General features: G+C 29.3%; 2 protein-coding genes across 5 annotated transcripts in view; one reads left to right on the plus strand and one right to left on the minus strand.

Moving 5' to 3' along the window:
* Positions 1 to 19,915, minus strand: part of LOC126908406 (uncharacterized) — a 70,344-nt gene that overhangs the window by 26,474 nt on the left and 23,955 nt on the right. The window lies entirely within an intron of this gene.
* The window catches only part of LOC126908404 (uncharacterized), a 50,501-nt gene that overhangs the window by 10,783 nt on the left and 19,803 nt on the right, over positions 1 to 19,915 (plus strand). The window contains exons 2-3 of one of the 4 annotated variants that reach the window (XM_050690432.1): positions 14,831 to 15,916; positions 16,147 to 16,276. In XM_050690432.1, the coding sequence (XP_050546389.1) occupies positions 14,831 to 15,916; positions 16,147 to 16,276 (1,216 nt within the window). Of the gene's footprint in view, positions 1 to 14,422; positions 15,917 to 16,146; positions 16,277 to 19,915 lie in introns of those variants that run through there. The other 3 variants (XM_050690436.1, XM_050690434.1, XM_050690433.1) reach the window with 3 other exon arrangements.

Below are 19,915 nucleotides of genomic sequence, written 5' to 3' on the forward strand. Positions count from 1 at the left end.
TGTAGCAGCAGCTTTTAAATTTGATTTCCAGTGTTTCACTTCTATTACTGATGCCTGTAAATCTCCAAATGCTAAATCAGACCTAATACAAAGTATTTCTTTTTTCAAATGTTCTCAAAGTCTTACCCAGTGATCACTGTTCTTACCAGTGGTGGCGCTCTCACCATCAGTAGTTAAGCCAGTCATGTTTTGTTTTGCAATATCTTCTAAGTTAAGGTTTTTTAAAGTGATTATAATCAAATTAAGTATACCTTCTGCTCCATGCTTAGAAGAATGACTTTCACCGAGAAACAAATTTTTTATAGCTTTACTCTTATCAAGATAAGCTGTTATGAACTTTTTATCAATCGAGTACTTATCAACAGAGCCATCAACTTATAACGAAAAACATTCGGCATGTTTTAACTCTTTTGTAACAGATTCCATAGTGACTTCAGCAATTGTATCTAACATTTCACGATATATAACTGGATTTTTGTAGTGAAGTGCAGAAGTGGATGGTTTAAAACAAAAAAATGTAGAATCTAAACCATACTCTTCGTAACTAGCAATTTGAACATCAGCATGCAATTTTGAGAGTGATCTAGAAGGCCATGAATTAGCAGTTAATGTCAATACTTTACTATTATTGAGGATGACATTGGCTATTTCGATTAAATTTTTAACAATTTCCGACACATGGTTTTTAAGAACTTTAATCCAAGGGTGTTTTTCAGACTGTGTTAACCAGAGGCGTTGAGTCTCATCAGCTTTACAAGCTGCACCATGAGAGTCGCTATGAAAATGTCAACATCCCTCATGAATTCTCTTTTACCATCACATCGTATACCATCAGCCATCGGGACTTGCCTATTACGAGAAAATTTTTTAGCTTCTGTAATTTGATCAACGCAAATCATGCATTTTAATCCAGATTGTTATCCCAATTATATTTTTCTCATCATTGAAAACGTTTGCATTAATCATTGAACATCTAATTTTGACCCTTTATACTATTCTGTATTTGTTCTATTTATCTGAGATTCATTTACTGTCGTATCTAGTGTACTAGACGAAAAATCAGCGCAAGTACCAGGTGTAACAGAATCATTTTTGTTTTGAAAAACAGTTTAACTACTAGGTTCAATAGATGTAACAAGACTTTGAGATGTAGAAATATTTAATTTTAATTGTTTATTTTTATGAGATTTTTGAAAATAATAATCTGTTATACGTTTTGCCATTTGGATTTTGAATGTTTGTATAATGTGACCACAATTTTTTTCTCTCAAAGCGGGACACCTGTAAATTTTATTAGGGAAACCACATATATTTTGCGTTAAATGTCAACACTAAAAATATAGTAAAACACAGTAGAATATAATAAAACAAAATATTCAAAATAAGTGAAATAATATTTTATATTATTTAATGTTTATTCATTGAGAATTAGAAAATGAAAAATTGAGCAAAACGGTCGTATTTTTTCAGAAGAAAAAATATTATTTTTTTTATGTGCAAAACAACAAATACAATAATAGAGTAAATTATTTGTCTGATTTTCAATATTATTCGGATCCGCTAATCTGCTTATCAACGATAACGACATTAATTAACTATTTTTTGTATCATTTTTATCTATGGTATTTACAGTTAATATACACAAATGCAACATTTTTGGATGTGATGAATAAAATAAGTGCTCTTTTTTGGTAGAATTAAATGCGACAGATTGCTTATTTTTTAAAGCGGAACATTTCTGGGTTCTTTGAGGACAGCGGGACGTATGGTCACATTATGTTTGTAAGATTACTTGTGTGATATTATTCAACGTTGTTAATAAATTTCAATAGGTACTGTATTAAGTTTAAGTCCAAGTATAAAATATTAGATTTTAAATTATTTTATACTTTCCGAAAGCCGAAAGTCGTCCTGTCGTCGTAATGTTTAAACTGTTTCAAGGTTCAAAGTGAAATAATTATTTAGCTAATAGCTTGTAGGAACAAAGACTAAAATAAAATCAAAAACCATCAATTTGTCGATATTTGCCCAACCCAACCGACGACCAGATAAAACATGTCGCATTATTCCGTGCCGCGTGGAAAATATTGCTTTCTTGCATTGTATTATTCTATTGATGGGAACCTATGGGATATGGTGAACGGTCACATGGGTTTTCCATTCTTAAATTATTTGTCAAACAAAATTATATACGTCATAAATAAATAACAAAATTAAATATAAAAATAATCAATAAATAAAATTATGTAATAATTTCAAACATCGAAATTTTTACAAAAAAATCGTTGTCGCCCAGTAATTAAATATATCATCTATTAGGCGACAGAAAGTTTTCTCTGGGCGACAGAAATGCCGCCCAGTATATTAGTTAAATATCCACTGGTGAATGGAGTTTGGAGCATCTTTTTTTATAAGAGCCTGTAAACCACGATGGATTCCATTGAAATTAGCTACTCCATCATAAGCCTGACTGACTATATTAGTCAAAGATAAACCAACATGTTCAAGACCATTTTTAATAGTAGTATATAAATCGACTGCTTTTGAAGAATCTACAGGTAAAAATTTAATCAAGCGTTCTTTAATTTCACATTTAACTACATAACGATTGCAAATAGCTAATTGGTCTGTTACACTAACGTCTGCGATGAATCTACTAGAAGACTAAAACACTTAACTTCTCGCGCTTCTTTTCCTATTTCAAGTTGAATAAAATTAGATATTAAAGTTATAATTTTATTAATCGTAGTCTTAGAAATAAATGTTACAAGCGAACCTCGTCCTCTACCGGGTGTCACTAAATTATGATGTTTACTTTTTTTTATAGCATATTATAATTGTTTTTCAAGCGGATCAAATTTTGACCAAGTTATTAGTAATTCGAGAAAATTCCCATGATTTATACTTCTATAGTCTAATGAATAGGCTTGTTCTCCTTTATGTGATCTATAAGTGATACTTTGTCTACCAATATAAAGAATACCTTCAATTATTCTTGATGAGAAAAGACTTCGTTCTGAAACTTGTACTAAAAAAGTGTTTCGTTGGTTTACGTTTATACGTGGTGATTAGGGTGGTCCTTATATTTAGTTTCAACAAAAACTCGGTTTTATACTATAATAAATTTTATATTGACAAAATAATAAATTGTTTTCGCTTATTTATAAGAAAAATAAAATAACACACTTCCAGTAGATATTNTAGATTATTTTGGCTTATTTATAAGAAAAATAAAAATAACACACTTCCAGTACATATTAGCTTGAATGTGAAACTGAGAAAGTATTTATTTATTTTTTTATGTGTTATAAAAAATATTGTAATTTTAATAAATGCAAGGTTAAAATTTCGCTATAAAATAAATAATATTAAAATTCTCTAAAGAGAGTACTTCTTTTTGCATCAGGATATTTCTTACGATAGTCATTAACTNTGCATCAGGATATTTCTTACGATAGTCATAAACCGATTGTATTAAAAATTGTTTTTGTTCTTCATCTTTAGTAATTATTTCATTGAAATTACTTATTAATTGAACTCCTCGTTCAGCTGCATCGTTGATGACTTTCAACTGATTAAATAAAGATTTACCTTTTTGGTAATTATCATTTTTATTCCAATCTACCGGATTTTGGTTCAAAAAATCGGTGGCAATGTTAAATCTTTCAAATAACTTTATCGATGAACTATTTATAAATTCATAAATTTGTTTACTTTTTAGAGACGCATAATTATTTATTGGAACAACATAACGCTTAATTACATTTGCATTGTCATCGTGATTTTTTAGTGACTTTAATTTCATTAATAAAGGAATATTTGAATCAAAAAACGATAATCCTGCTACTTCGGGATCTAGGTACCACAAGTGCCCACAAAATTTGTTTAATCCAATTTTTGATATATTTTTATCTATTTTTCCATATTCAATCAGACAATGAACAAATGAAAGATCTTGATAAGGTGCTTCAATTGCAACATAGGAGCGAAAACATCTTTCAATATAAACACATATTATAAATATACAAATATCTCGACATGCTCTTTCTTGTTCTGCGGTCATATTAAATTGTTTTCTAAAAATATATATTTTTAGGCAATATATCGCTTTGGACATCCATCGGGCGTGATGGAATGCTCCCGGAACTCGAAACGATATACTACAATGTGGAATTCCTCCTAGGAAAATTATAGAGAGTTCTAATAGCTCTCTATAATCTTCTCTAAACGCATAATTTTTCACTAACATATTTATCTTCTATACCTGGATTGAATTTATTTGTATTTATGTTACTTCAGCCTTCTTGGAATTTTTTAAAAAGTTGAACCCTGAGGTTGAACCAAATTTTTCTTCGAAAATACTTTTTAAAACAAATTCATAAATATGATGTCGACAAAGTAAATTTAACAAATCTTTTTCAAGACGTTGTTCTAGTAATATATATGTGCCTTTTAATCTACCGTTGTTTGAAGACGTAGTGTCACAGCAAACAGCTACAACTGATTTTTTTAGGCCCATTCTTCAATTGATTCATATACTTTTATAGCCTGTTCCTCTCCAGTTCCTTCTGATAATTTTGGTACATCTAGAAGTTGTTCATGATCCCCACTAGAAATAATTATTGGTAATCGGTCAACAAGATCTTTTGAAGTTAACGAAGGAAGCAATTTGCCATCCCAGTGTACGACTGCATTACTAAATAAGCTAATTTGAAAATTTTCACGTAAATTTAAAGCTCGTACTTTATGTAACTTTTCACGTTCTCTATGTATTGACGAACGATTTATTACCAAACTATCAACGTTTTGACCAAATGCTTCAGCCGCTGCCATAAGTAAATGAGTGGCGTCTCTGTCACTGATTTTACATCTATCCAATGCAGCTACAAGTTTGTTAGTGAGAAACTGTTTTGAAGCTCGTTTACTAGTAGATGGACGAGGTTCACATAATATTTTCTCAAAAATTAAATCATCATTGGTTGACATGATTTGACTATCATCGTCAGTGTCACTTTCTGACGATCCTGAATAAAACTTAACTGTATCATCTGCAATTATTATTAATAAATAATATAATATAATAGAACATTTATAAGTTAATTAAATTCTTACACGATGCTTTTATTTTATCATAAGTACGTTTTTTTCTTTTTTCTGTTTTTTTAAAGCGTAAATACTTTTTTTGTTCAGCTTAATATAAATCATAATCGATTCCACTCAACGATCCCGGACGACCTTTTTCACGTTCACGAATTAAAAATTGTTTATCCAACTCAATACTCATCAGATTCATAGCGTCAGCATGTGCTATATCAAAAAGGTCGTCAAATTTATCGATAAAACAATTTTCATTTTTTTTTTTGAGTATCAGTTTGTCTTGATGCATTTTTTTGTAAACTTCGCCATTCGTCGTAAATTGCTTCCAATTTTATATACAGTGACGTACTTCACGAGTTGGAATGCGAGCTTTTTGCCAAAATATTAAAACCTCATCTATTACTAATCGTGCACTATCACGAATGCTTAATTTGACTTCACGTATATTATGAAACAATACTCTAAGAACTTGTATATTAGAAGGTAATTTACAGCCAAAAATTTGATGGACAGTATGACCTAATAAATAAATCTGTTTACGCAAATTTACTTTGTGTGACATATTACTACACTACTTTTATTATTAAATAATAAAAGAAAAAGCAAGAAAATAACAAAAATTATACTTAATCAGCGTTAAAACGAACAAAATATAAACAAAAACTTTGTACCGAGCCCGTTCAAATGCTGCATTAGGTATTTGCGAGTACTATGTATAAACGAGTTTTAAACTATTGTAATAGTATTATTTTACTTATTGGTTACTATCAAACCTATTATCGAAGAATTATCAACAGGTGTAATCTAACAATAGGTGACACAAAATATATTAATTTTATATGATTTTGATAATTTTTAAAAACAAATAGTGAAACATTTAAGATTCTAATTCAATAATGATACCTAAAAAGCTTGATAAAATAAAACACGTTTTGATACCTATACAATAAGATTAAAAATAAAAATCAACTTTTTTTTTAAACATTACACAATGAGAATACTGATGAGAGGATTACCTCGTTGACATATATAAGCGAAAATAATCTATTATTTTGTCAATATAAAATTTATTATAGTATAAAACCGAGTTTTTGTTATTTTGTAATAGAATGAGTCGTTTTATAAGAAAAACACTTATTACAAATATTATTGTAAATTTAATTTAAAAAAAATTTTATAATAAGTAATTTTTTTTTTATAGTTAACACTTTAGGATTTAATCGCAAAAAACTGAAAAACACCTTTTTTAAAAAATGTTTGAACTTTTAACTTTTACGAGGTAAATACTTGACTTACGACTTTTTTAGTAATAAACTTTATTATTTAAAATATTCATATCTACAATGTTTTTCTTATAAACGTTTACGTAAATGTCATAGTTTTTAAGATAAACCACAATAACTGAATAACTACCCTTATTACCAAGTTTTCAACCCTCTTGAGGCACGGCTTAGGGTTGACCAAAATTAACGAAATTAAGTATGAACCATTTTTTTATAGTTTAGAATAAATTTGGGGGGTGGCCCGATCAAATTTCGAAAAAAAAAATTCTACACCTATAAGCTAAGGACCACCCTAGTACTGATATATCATTAGATTTCTAGCTTCGATGCGAAGCTGAGAAGGTATTGGTTTTACTAAGATGTGTTTATTTTTTTTTTTTTTTTGTGTCTCTTACCACTTTTTCTCAGCTCTCACCAAACCGATTTCTTTCAATGATACGTCAAAAGATCACAAATCGTATCTAGTCGAAGACATTACCCTCAAAAATTGAAAAAAATTCCCTCGTTCCCCGCAAATAGGGGAAATATCCAAAAAAATTACAAATTTAAAAATCGCTAATTTTCGAAATTTTTTCACTTTTTTTTCTTAAAACATCCATAACTTTTTGAAAAATCAACACATCAACATAATTTTTTTTTATACTAAAATCTTAAATATCTACCTTTCATTGGATTACATTTTTTTGAAAATCTATCACTTAACCTGCTCATTGGGGGGGATTTAAAATGGCAACTTTTTTACAAAAATTAACTTTTTCAACTTAATTTTTGAAAATGTTCCGGAAATACTGCGTCCTTTAAACATATATCAAATTAAAGCTTATTTTATGTACTACAAAATGAAAAAAAAAAATTTGTCCCGACACTTTTTTTTCTACATTTAAACGGCTGCCGTAGTTAAAAAAACACTATTTTTGTGTTAAAATTTTCGATTTTCGATTTTAAATTTTCAACTTAAAAATGCTATAACTTTTTGAAAAATGTATATATCAGCACAAATTTTTTTTTTCTAAATACATTATAAGTACATCTTTCATTTGACATACTTTTTATTAAAATTGGACAATTTCCCCTTATATAGGGGGCGTTCAAAACTTAAAATATTGTAAACAAAAATTAACTTTTTCAACTTAATTTTTGAAAATGTTCCGGAAATACTGCGTCCTTTAAACATTATATCAAATTAAAGCTTTTTTTATGTACTATAAAATGAAAAAAAAAATTTGTCCCGACACTTTTTCTTCTACATTTAAACAGGCTGCCGTAGTTAAAAAAACACTATTTTTGTGTTAAAATTTTCGATTTTCGATTTTAAATTTTCAACTTAAAAATGCTATAACTTTTTGAAAAATGTATATATCAGCACAAATTTTTTTTTTCTAAATACATTATAAGTACATCTTTCATTTGACATACTTTTTATTAAAATTGGACAATTTCCCCTTATATAGGGGGCGTTCAAAACTTAAAATATTGTAAAAAACATAGATCTTTTTCAACTGAACTTTTGAAAATGTTCGGGAAATACTGCGTCCTTTAAACATATATCAAATTAAAGCTTATTTCATGTACTATAAAATAAAAAAAAAAATTTGTCCCAACAACCTATCTTCTATGCGCAAAAGGCTATCGTATTCAAAAATATGCTATTTTAACAAATTTTTTTTTTATAAATTAAACACTATCTACAGATTTGCATCGAAGCGTTTTTTATGATAGTGATTTTAATCACTGTCAGATATCATCTATACTGGACCCAACTATGCCACGACCCCACTATGCCACCACCCCACTGTGCTGGGGTTTTTTTTTTTTATTAGACATAAAAGACCGCGGCAGCTCTGGCTATTGGTCTGTTAGTAAATTACATTATTATTATTATTATTATTACAATTTTTGCATAACATTTATACATATTATATAAATTATATATACAGGTTATATTTCTTTATATAAAGTTGATTTTTTTAAGAAAATAAGTAATTTTTGAATTGCGGTTGGTTCAGGACTGAGGATTTCGTATAGGTGAGTGGTACCGAGGGTTTCCATACGATCTTATTGGTTGTTTCTGCACTCAGTAAAAATGTGTTTGATCGTGAGTTGGACACCGCAGACACTTTGAAAAAAGCTTATAATTAGTTGGAGAATCAACTATGATGTTATTGTGCCAGTACTCTGTCCAGCCAGGTTATGGCGCTTCAATAAGTAATAGAACACAATGCAATCTAGTCATGTATTTTTTTAGTATATTTATATATATATATGTAGATAAAAATAATAAATAAATACCATTATTTTATATGTGTTAGAATATTTATATCACCAAAAGTATTCTACCGAAAATAAGTTGTAAAATATTTTCAGTAATTACGAAAGAGGATAAAAATAGTGCAGATTTTATATAGAATTGTAACTAAGAATGAAACATACACTCACGCACATTCACTTTGTGTATCTTGGTTGAGAGAGTGGTTAAATCTTGTGTAAGGGTATTATTTTATTATTCATCTTATCAAAGGGGGAACACTGATTTGGTGATATATTTTATTAAATATAAGTATTAATTATTACATATATTAAAATGTGATATTACAATTCAACAAACATTTCGAGTTAAATATTCTATATTTATTCTAATTAATATATTTTCATAATATTTATAAGCAAATATTTAAAAAGATATTTTTTAAACACTTTGTAGAAATATTTTTAGTGTAATATTCGGTATTTATTCTCTTTAATATATTTTCAAAATATACATAAACAAATATTTAAAAAATTATTTTGTGAGCATATTATGGAAATATTTCAATAGAATATATTTTATTATACTGACACGGCACCGCCTTTTGCTCTAGGCTGGCGCTCACCCGTGTCTCTCTCGATATCAGCCGTCCAGCTATTAATATGACAATCGGTTGTCATCGGTCGTCACCCCGCCCTTGACACTGAGATAAGGCCGCCGCCGAATATGGATTACCGATATTGCGTTCTGTTCCGTTTTCGACGTACACCTCGACTGGTGGGTTATTTTTGGTGCTGTTTTTTGTGATCCTCTGTGTTCTATTGATTGGATTACGAAATAACTCGATGACAATAGTGATTTAACTTGGAGTATATTAATTAATATTTAACTATTAATCATTATATATATATAATCGCGTACACTTGTGCGGTTGTACCATTTGTGGATTACGCAATAATACTTATGAGATATTGTCATAATATTTGCTTCAAAATATTTTAAAAAGTATTTTGTAAGAATATTTTGACAATATTAATATATCGAAATTGATATGTGGGTATCCATGACATTTGTAATAAAAGTTCAATATTAACGCAAATGTAGTTATTAAAGATATAATTAAACAATGTAAAATATACAAAATAAAGATACACTTATAACAGAATAAATAAATAATACACAAAATGAAAACTTAATGTCATAAACGTACTATGCGAAAAAAAGATTACCTTCGGTACTCCCGAGGTCTTCTCCTCATTTAATTCATTCAATTTCGTCTTATACAGGTGATTTTTTTATCATAACCCACTCAATTACTTACAGAATAATAATAATTAAAAATTTTTTTTTTATTATTATCTTTAGTTACACATTATTCTTGAATTATTAACTATGTAATACTTTTTAAGTTCATCCCTTATGCCTGATAAGGGTATCAACTTTGTTTTTTTAAATGGTAACACATATTTTGAATTTAATAAAATGTTTGAGTTTTTAATTTAATAACAAATGTCATTTGAATTTTTAATATAACTTTATTCGTTTATTAGATATAAACATTTAAAGTTTCAATTTTTTGAGTTAATATATAGGTATAATACACAAGGGATTACAAATACAGGTAGCTAATTGATTTTTTATGATATTGCTATCACAGTCACGGATTGTTTATTATCAATTATGACTATCAATAGATATACATTCTGTATTGTCAGTTAGTGTATTTATAAACTCACAACAATGTGTCTTACTATATTTGATAATAACAATGCTTTGTACCTGCTAATATCGATGTCATAAAAAACCAATTAGCTACCTGTAATTTTAATCCCTAGTGTATTATACATGTATATTAACTCAAAAAATTGAAACTTTAAATGTTTATATCTAATAAACGAATAAAGTTATATTAAAAATTTAAATGCCATTTACTATTGAATTGAAAACTCAAACATTTTATTAAATTAAAAATATGTGTTACCATTTAAAAAAACAAAGTTGACACCCTTACCAGGCATAAGGGATGAACTTAAAAAGTATTACATAGTTAATAATTCAAGAATAATGTGTAACTAAAGATAGTAATAAAAAAAAAATTTTTAATTATTATTATTCTGTAAGTAATTGAGTGGGTTATGATAAAAAAATCACCCTGTATACTAAGATATTTTCTTTTTCTTTTTTTTTTTTTTACAAAATTCATAGTACAATCGTTTTCTAAAATGTTTATAAATATTTATTTCTTGGTCCAATAACAATAATTCAGGGAATTATAATTAATCCAAACATTACAAAAATATTTTACATCTAGCTTTACAAATAATAGACTATATTTTATTTAGAACAATAGATCAAGAAAATACAATTAAACCAAACATTACATAAATGCCTTACTTTCAGTTTTACAAAATAATGACCTATATTACACATTGGAAGAACCGCTCTAGGCGATACCGAAATCTCACTCGGCAGTGCACCAAGTCAATAAGCACCCAATCCAAGTCGGATCTATATGTAGTCGAAGGCTCGATAGACTCGAACGACAGCTGTGAGTCCAGGAACGACACAGGAATTTATGTAATATACTATGCTATCTTTTTAATAAATAAGTCACATTTCAATAAAAAGTTCAACCCAAATACATATAGAGACGAATTAAAAAGTTTATTGCTAGAAAATGCAAGTGACATGGTAAACAAATGTTTATATTAACAAAAATATATAAATCATATCAGCCGTATTGAATACTCTGCATTTCAGAATTATTATGCACACAGGCATAATTATCATATAGTACATGACAAGACTATCATGTTGTCATCGAGTATGGCTAAAATATTACAAAAATTTGGATTTCTATTGCATTATGCGTGACCAGATTATTAATTAAATAAAATTAGTTATTAACAAAGTGATAGTTTTAATGAATAGCAAATCGTCTAAATATTTCAACATTTAATAACAATTTTTTAATTTCGATACGACGATGAGAATTCTTTGAGTGGTCATTTCTTTCTTAGCTCTCCCCCAACATATAGTTTCAGACACCTGTATCACACCCAGTACAGCGTGCTTTCTTAAGCGTCAACATCAGTTTTTCTGAATGGCTGACAATAGAATTCAATTCACGCAAATAAACCTGCATCACAGTAAAGGGGCCAGCAGTGTATTACTAAGGACCCTAACTGAGAGGCATACAATACCCATACAAATAACACTTATTCAGGAACCATGGATAAATGGTGACCAGATTAAGGGGCTAAATCTAAGGGATTTTAAACTGTTTCATAAACAAGCAGATAAACCAAGAACTTGCATTTTGGTTAATAATAAAGTCAAAGTAAGCCTGATACCTAATCTATCAAGTGCAGACTTGACTATTATTAAAGTAACACTAAATGATGGTAAAAATATAATAGTAGCTTCAGGAATCCTACCATATGAGGTCACAGACCTAGGTAGGGACCTAACTATCCTCTTTAATTATTGCAAAAATGAAAAATTAGAACTAATCCTAGGTATGGATGCTAATGCACACCACACTATTTGGGGGAGCAGTAACATCAACCAAAGAGAAGAGGTTATAATGGATCTATTACTGACTACAGACCTATGTATACTGAATAGAGGTAATGAACCTACTTTTGTTATCAGGAACAGACAGGAAGTCATTGATCTGACAGTTTGTTCAAAAGGGTTACTTCAAAAGATAAAAGGGTGTAAAGTGTCCTCCGAACCTTCTCTTTCTGATCATAGGCACTTACGTTTCACTTTGGAAATTAACAAAGTTGAGACGGAGTACTATAGGAACCCGAAAAGAACAAACTGGGACAACTACAGGGCAGAACTCTCTCGTGACCTGAATAACCTACTGTTTAGATTGGGGTCGAGACAGAGTACTGAAATGGCTGTAAATATGCTACAGGACTCCATTGTCTCGGCCTACAAAGAAAACTGTCCTTTAATAGAAAGGAAAGGTACAGGGCAGGGCGTAGCTTGGTGGAATGCTAACCTGTCCAAATTAAGAAAGAGTTCACGTAAGCTTTTAAATAAAGCAATGAAATCAGGTTTGGGACAATAATGGGAATCCTATAAGGACGCCCAAAGGAACTACAAATCTGCATTGAAAAAGTCCAAAAGAGAAAGCTGGAAGAAGTTCTGTGGGGATATACAACAACTCCCTATAGCAACTAGATTTCTGCGATCACTAAGAAATGGACCAAACAAAATTATCGAGGCAATACTACTTCCAGACGGAATTTTCACCAATAACGAAAATGAAACATTATCACATTTGATGAACACACATTTTTCTGACTTTGCAATTAACAACATAGAACAGGAACATGTGCTGATTGGAGACTAACAAGGAAAGTAATAACTCCAAGTGGAATAAGATGAGCAATAAAAGCCTTTGGCAGTTTTAAAGTTGCAGGCTGTGACGAAATTATACTTGCACTTCTGCAAGAAAGGTTAGAGATAATCGTCCCCCATCTCTGCAAAATATTTAGGGCATGCCTTACCTATGGTTATTAACCAGAAAGCTGGCGTAAGGTTAGGGTGGTGTTTATACCCAAACCTAACCGCACTAACTATTATGAAGCAAAATCCTACAGACCAATAAGTCTTACTTCTTTTCTTCTTAAGACTATGGAGAAACTTATCGATAGGTACATCAAGGAAGGGCCTCTTAAGAAGAACCCTTTAAATGAAAACCAACATGCGTATCAAACAGGGAAAACTACTGATACAGCTCTACACTGCTTAACTACTAAGATAGGGAAAGCTGCAGAGAATAAAATGTATGCAGTAGGTATATTCCTGGATTCTCGCTAATTAATTCTACCAGTCCCTTATTCCACCAGATATCCCATAATGTCTCTTTTGGTTACTCCTCATTCAGTAATTTTTCAATATACTCTTTCCACCTTTTTTTCACATCATCATAACTCGAGAGTACCTTATTATCATCACTATGTGTAGTTACACTCTCACGTGGTATAACTTTACAATCTTTTACTCGCTTTACGCTCTCTCTCTTCCACATAAAATAATCAATCTGTGGTCTATTCCTCCCACTCTTATAAGTTATATAATTTTCTTCCCTCTTTCTAAAATAAATATCAACCATGCCCTTCATATACTCTATAATTCCTCTCTTGTCGTTACCTATATGACCATTCATATCTCCACCTATCACCGCATCCTCATTGACAGGTACTACTACTTAAACTTACTTTTTTAGAAAATATCAGCATATTAACAATGATAATATATTATATATTACTGACCAGTGTAACCACCTTACAAATCAAAGAATTTCTTATTAGGATATAAATAACAAAATAGTAGATCATTTAAATTTAACACTATTTATAGACTTGCATTTTAGCGTGTCTTATAAAAGTGATTTTAAACACTGTCAGATATCATCAATATTTGTTCAAAATATGTCATTTCCTCAATGTACCACATCCAAGCTGCGTTAGGTTTTCTTGTTTTAAAATTGAATAAGTCAAGTATAAGTATTGTTTAAAAATGATTAAGAAAACATCATGTTTAAAATATTTTATTCTTATTTCATAAAATTAAATAATTTTTTTAATTATAAAGAGTTAAAATGATTTTCATAAGATATATTTATGTATGACTTTAAAAACACTTAAACAAATAGTCATAAATACAACTATTTATCACATGGTAAATAATTAAAAATAAAAATTATTTATAAATATATATATAAAAGATTCTAAAAGTACAGGAAAATACTAAAAGTAATTATTCTATATTAGTAATAATGTTCTGATAGTATTTATATTAATAAGACAAAAGATGATTTTAATAAAAATTATAACATTATTCCACATTCATTTAACGTTTGGATTATCCTTTCAAAGATTACATTGTAATTTTATCATGTATATGTTGAATTATTTTAATCATAACAATCGATATTTAATTGAAATAAGTGAAAACAAAGAGAAATATGATGTGCATAGTTTAAACAAATATGGCGACGCTATAAAAACTCATGGCGAAATCGTATTAGTAATGTTAGATGTGTTAAGGGAAGCTAATACAAACTCAACAGTATTGATGTCAGTAAACTTATACTTCAATAACGTATCCGAATATGTAGATTTTTATGGTAGAAATAATGACGGAATATATGATATGTCGGATCAAACTTCAAGTATTCTTAAAGGTTACAAAATCATTCATGATTTTTTTTTAAAGCAGTTTATGAACATGAAATCCAATAATTGCAATTATGAGATATTTGACGAAATATTTATTTATTGTCCTGATTACAACGAATCAAGAGAATATACTCCCGAAAATATTCAATATGTTGCAAAAAAACTTAAAAATCGATTAATACAAACTGATAAGCAACAAAACGACACTGATGATAATATAAAAAACTTACAATACAGTGAAGTATATATTTTATTTAATAAAGCTATTAAAAGGTCTAAATACGGAGATTTTTTACCGAAAAATTTATTATTTTATGACCTTATGACGAGTAATTGCGAAATGTCCGAAAAAGATATAATAAGAAGTTTTCAGGATAAACAATATCCATTGTTAACAAACGAACAGAATTTATATGATTTAGACATAATTCGATTTGCACCACTTGCAGTAATTTGTCCTGATAATAGTCGCTTGACCCTTTATGATGTATTTAGATATGTCAAGTATACTATTTATAGAAATGATGTAAAAGTATTTCATACACTAATGCTAGCAGCAACATTTCGTCCTATTGCTTTACTCGTAAGACTCTTTATTAAAATTCTTAGTTCATCAACATACATTTACGATTTTAATAGTGACCAAAAAGAAACTTCAAAATTCTATGAAAATATTATTTCTGTTGGTGAGAGAATAATTGAATGTTTTCAACATTTTATCGATATGAATTTATTTGGTGACAGTCCCACTAAAGTTTTTATTAAATTTTTAATGAAAACTTCGGAATGCTTTAGGTTTTTTATGAATAAAAATAAACAAAATCTCATATTATCCGCTAGGGAATTAATGAATTCATTAAAATCATTTTTATATAAAAACAAAATTGACTTTACTGATGTATCTGGAATCTTCATAAAGGATATTGTCAACAATCTATTCAATGTATTGATTGTTGATCTGAAACAAGTAGAAGAATTTCTAACAAAATTATACTGTTATAAGGAAATCTTTATAGTCGCTAACAAAACTTCTAATATTAATCCCAAGATAGATATACGTTACACAAATATTTTTAATAGATATGTAATATGTAAGTAAATTTTAATATTAATTTAATTTAATTATTTGTCTTTTATTATCTGTACTTAAATATTGTAAAAGACAAATATAATCTAATGAAAATTTTTCTCCATATTTATTTTTCAAATATTATTTTAACCTATTTCTATGTCAAAATTATCATTTTATTACTTATTTTTAAATATTATATTTTTATATGTATCATATAGAAATGAAAGTACAATCATTATTAATTTTTAGGTGAGTTATGTGAACTTAAAGATATTTACACATTATTATATAAATTCAATGATGATTATGTCAAACAGATTGGTGAAGTTAAGGATGAAAGTCCAGCCATTAATGATGAAAATAGAAACAAAATTAATAGGTATCAAAATGATCCTGCAAAAATTAGAAATAATAGTGATAGATGCGAATTATATAATTACAATTTTTATCCGAAATACTTGTTAGATTACATATTATACATATAAATTGTGAAAATTTTAGAATTTATCAATAATTTTTTCAAATTTTCCTCCACAAATATTATACATAAAAGTACCTTATTGATAGTAGTATAACACATTATATAAACATAATTAATTATTACATTAGAATTGGGTAGAACTAATTACATAACATATTTCATTCAGCTATAATCAATAAAAATATCTCGAATAATACATAACAAATTCAAATATTTTTTAGGCTTTATAATTTCCCTATCAGATCTCCTTTGCTCTTTATTTTAAAATAGTTATAACTTTCTAAATAATATGTCGAAAGTTGTCACCGATCAATCATTTTTTGAATTATATGATTATTTATTTCATTAGATTTTTAAATATGTATGTATTAATTTAAAAAAATTAAGTTGACTTCCTTTTAAGGTATAAATGGTTAATTAAAAAAATTATTAGAATTGATAAACCTAGAAATATATAAAACTAAAACNAGACTACTGGTCAGTATATCTACCTTGAATTAGGTGATAATGATAACATGAGCCATGAGGGTATTAATAATAATTTTTTCTTAGTTTATGATGTTCAGGTTAAGGGTTAGTTTTGACACGGCCCGCGTCGCTTCGTTATACACGATGCCCCGCGACTCGTGCCACCTTTATCAGCCGTCGCCCTACTATGAGTATTTGACTGACCAACACCGCGTGTTATACGCTACGGTGCAAAGTCCAGCAAATGCCGCACGGCCGACGACGACCCGCCGAAAATGGTGCGAGAGTCTTCCTCCCGCTGTGAAAGCGACAACGTCGACAGCCGAACCGCACCCGCGCACCGTCGCCTACAACGCTGCTAACCATTTTGCCGTCTAAGGATTACGCCGAACATCGCGTCGTCGACGCCAGCGAAAGTGCCTCGATATTATGCGAATATGGAAAAAGCTTTGGAAAAAGCTTATGATAAAGTATCGAGAGAGGTTTTTAAGTGGTTATTAATGAGAAAAAGAGTTCCTAAAAAGTACGTTAATATAATAAAACAGATGTATGATAGTAGAGTAATTTAGAGAAAAATAGTGGATTTTGGTTCCCCGCTTCACCGACCCATCCACAACATGTTTTGATGGTGAAGAGGTGTGAAGGGCGAATAAATCTAACGTAAACTAACATAATGCAATGGGAGGGGAACGCGATGACAAAACCCAACGTAAACTAACCTAAGGCAGGTGAGGAACTTCTCCTTTTCCACAAAGTCTTATGATAGGGGAGTAATGAAACACGACGTTAACTAACACAGCTTGTCGCGCGCCTAAATTATGCTCGGCTATGTAGTATATACGTAATATCGGTTTTTTGACGAAAAAAAAATGCGTTTTCCAGGTAAGCTATTCGGTTACGGTGAAAAGTATGAATTTTAAACGTTGAATCCGCTATTTTGATATGCGACATGCATATATTTAGATAAAGTCTGTACGTAAAATGTTAATTTTACCTAATTTGTAAAAAAAAAATTAGTTCGAAACATTGTGTGCCAGATGGCTGTATTGATGATTATATATTTTTATACTATAGCGCTGGAGATTAATACAGCAAATGGCTTAACGCGGCGGCGATGTCGCCGTCAATTACATTAATTGTTAATATACGAGCTATAAGCTTGACCGTTATTCGTATAGTGAATAATAAATCAATATTTTTTTTTGTCGACAATATATAGTAATGACGACTGTTCGAGTTTTCTTATAGCAAAACACATTCTTAAATAAACACTACTACTACCGACGACGACGACGATAATAATTGCTGGAACATATATTCTGATGATTATAATAATATTATTATTATTGTAATACACTTATCGATTAATTTCTTACATATTTTTGTCTGAATTATTACTCGTATCCCTCTCAATGTTATAAATAATTACTGTATTTAACTAATATAACTATAGTTATAATAATTAGAACGTATATAAATTAGACATGCAGACGTATCAAATTATACACTTCTAGAACAGTCATGTGAAAAACTGAATTTTTCGTTTGTGATTTATAGTAGTATATGCATGGGTATGAAAGACCAGTATTCGTTACAGTCATTTATCTCTTAATACTTTAATTTCTTATTCGTATACACCTCATCTGTTATCACGAATTAATTGTCTAACAGATGATTGGAAAGGATGATGTCGTGCAGCAACAACATTGTCTGCTGACTACTAATCGGTTCTCAGTACATGTTAATTTATTGTGCGTCTAAGATGGATTATTTCAATGATATATAGGATAAATTAAATTTTCTTGTTGAAAACGATCTGACAGATAGAGTATTTAAATCAGTCAGTAAATTATTGAAAAATTATCGAGATTTGCAAAATTTTGCGGAACGTCTAGGTGATAAAGTCAACGGTGTAGGTGGAGATTTTTTATATTACGAAGGTTGTGAATTATTGGATGCGGGAAAAAATTTGGACAGTCCTGAATGTGCTTGCTCGGTTGTGAAGCGAATATATGACGAACTTTTTGATTCAATCGAAACAATTGAAAAAACGACGAATGCGAACCGCAGCGACAGTAACGCCTATTGGATTTTGAGACTTTAATCAAAATGGCTACATCAAGGTGCAAATTCAATAAAATCAACGACTTGATCGATTCATCAATATATAGAATTTCACAAATGTCTCGCCTATATATTGGTCTGGACCCGGACGATTCATTTTGGCCAAAAGTCATGTTGGTAAACAATCATCAGGAACTTATTATCACTGTCGATTTACTATATAGAATGTTTTCAATGTGCGGATATATTTTATCGATAACGGAAAATTTAAACGGAATAATACTTTTGCAAGATGAATACATTAAGGTGAGCCTGACACAGAGGAGGCTAACCCGAGAAGTTGCATTACTGTTTCAGTCAAAACGTGATGACGGCCATGTATTTTCCATGAAAAAAACTGAGTTTGCGCAATTGCACTTCATTAAAGATATGTTATTTGAGAAAATACATCGACAATTGTTTCATATATGTCCGCGTATTGTATATGAAATAAAGGTTATACTTCAGACTTCAATTGGTCGTATGGTGGTTGAAAAGAAACGGTTAATTTGTAGCCTAATTAAAACAATGGATTTTTTATATTTTCACGAAATTTGTCATACGGATTTTATAGATAAATGTCTAGAAAACACATCGAAAATTACCTTCAGCGATTATCCACACATGAAAGTATGTTTAAAAATATTTGATTTTTCCATCTTAAAACTTAAACTTAAAAAAAAATTTCAGCGTGTATATTACTTCTCCAATCTGTTGGAATTGGCTACAAACAGATTATTTCTAGGAATAGATGCTTTACCAAAAATTGACAAGAAAGATCTCCTATGCGTGATTTTTCCAGTCAAATTCGAAGATGACTGGAACAAAATAACAAGTTTACAAAAAAACTAGTTTTTTATAAAAAATTTTTTTATATAATTATACACTTTTAGCTTCGATGCGAAGCTGAGAAGGTATTAATTTTACTATGATGTGTTTTTTTTTTTTTTTTTTTTTTTTTTTTTT

The sequence above is a fragment of the Daktulosphaira vitifoliae genome, unplaced genomic scaffold, assembly GCF_025091365.1.
Source record: "Daktulosphaira vitifoliae isolate Bord-2020 unplaced genomic scaffold, ASM2509136v1 Scaffold_5, whole genome shotgun sequence".
Classification (NCBI taxonomy): domain Eukaryota; kingdom Metazoa; phylum Arthropoda; class Insecta; order Hemiptera; family Phylloxeridae; genus Daktulosphaira; species Daktulosphaira vitifoliae.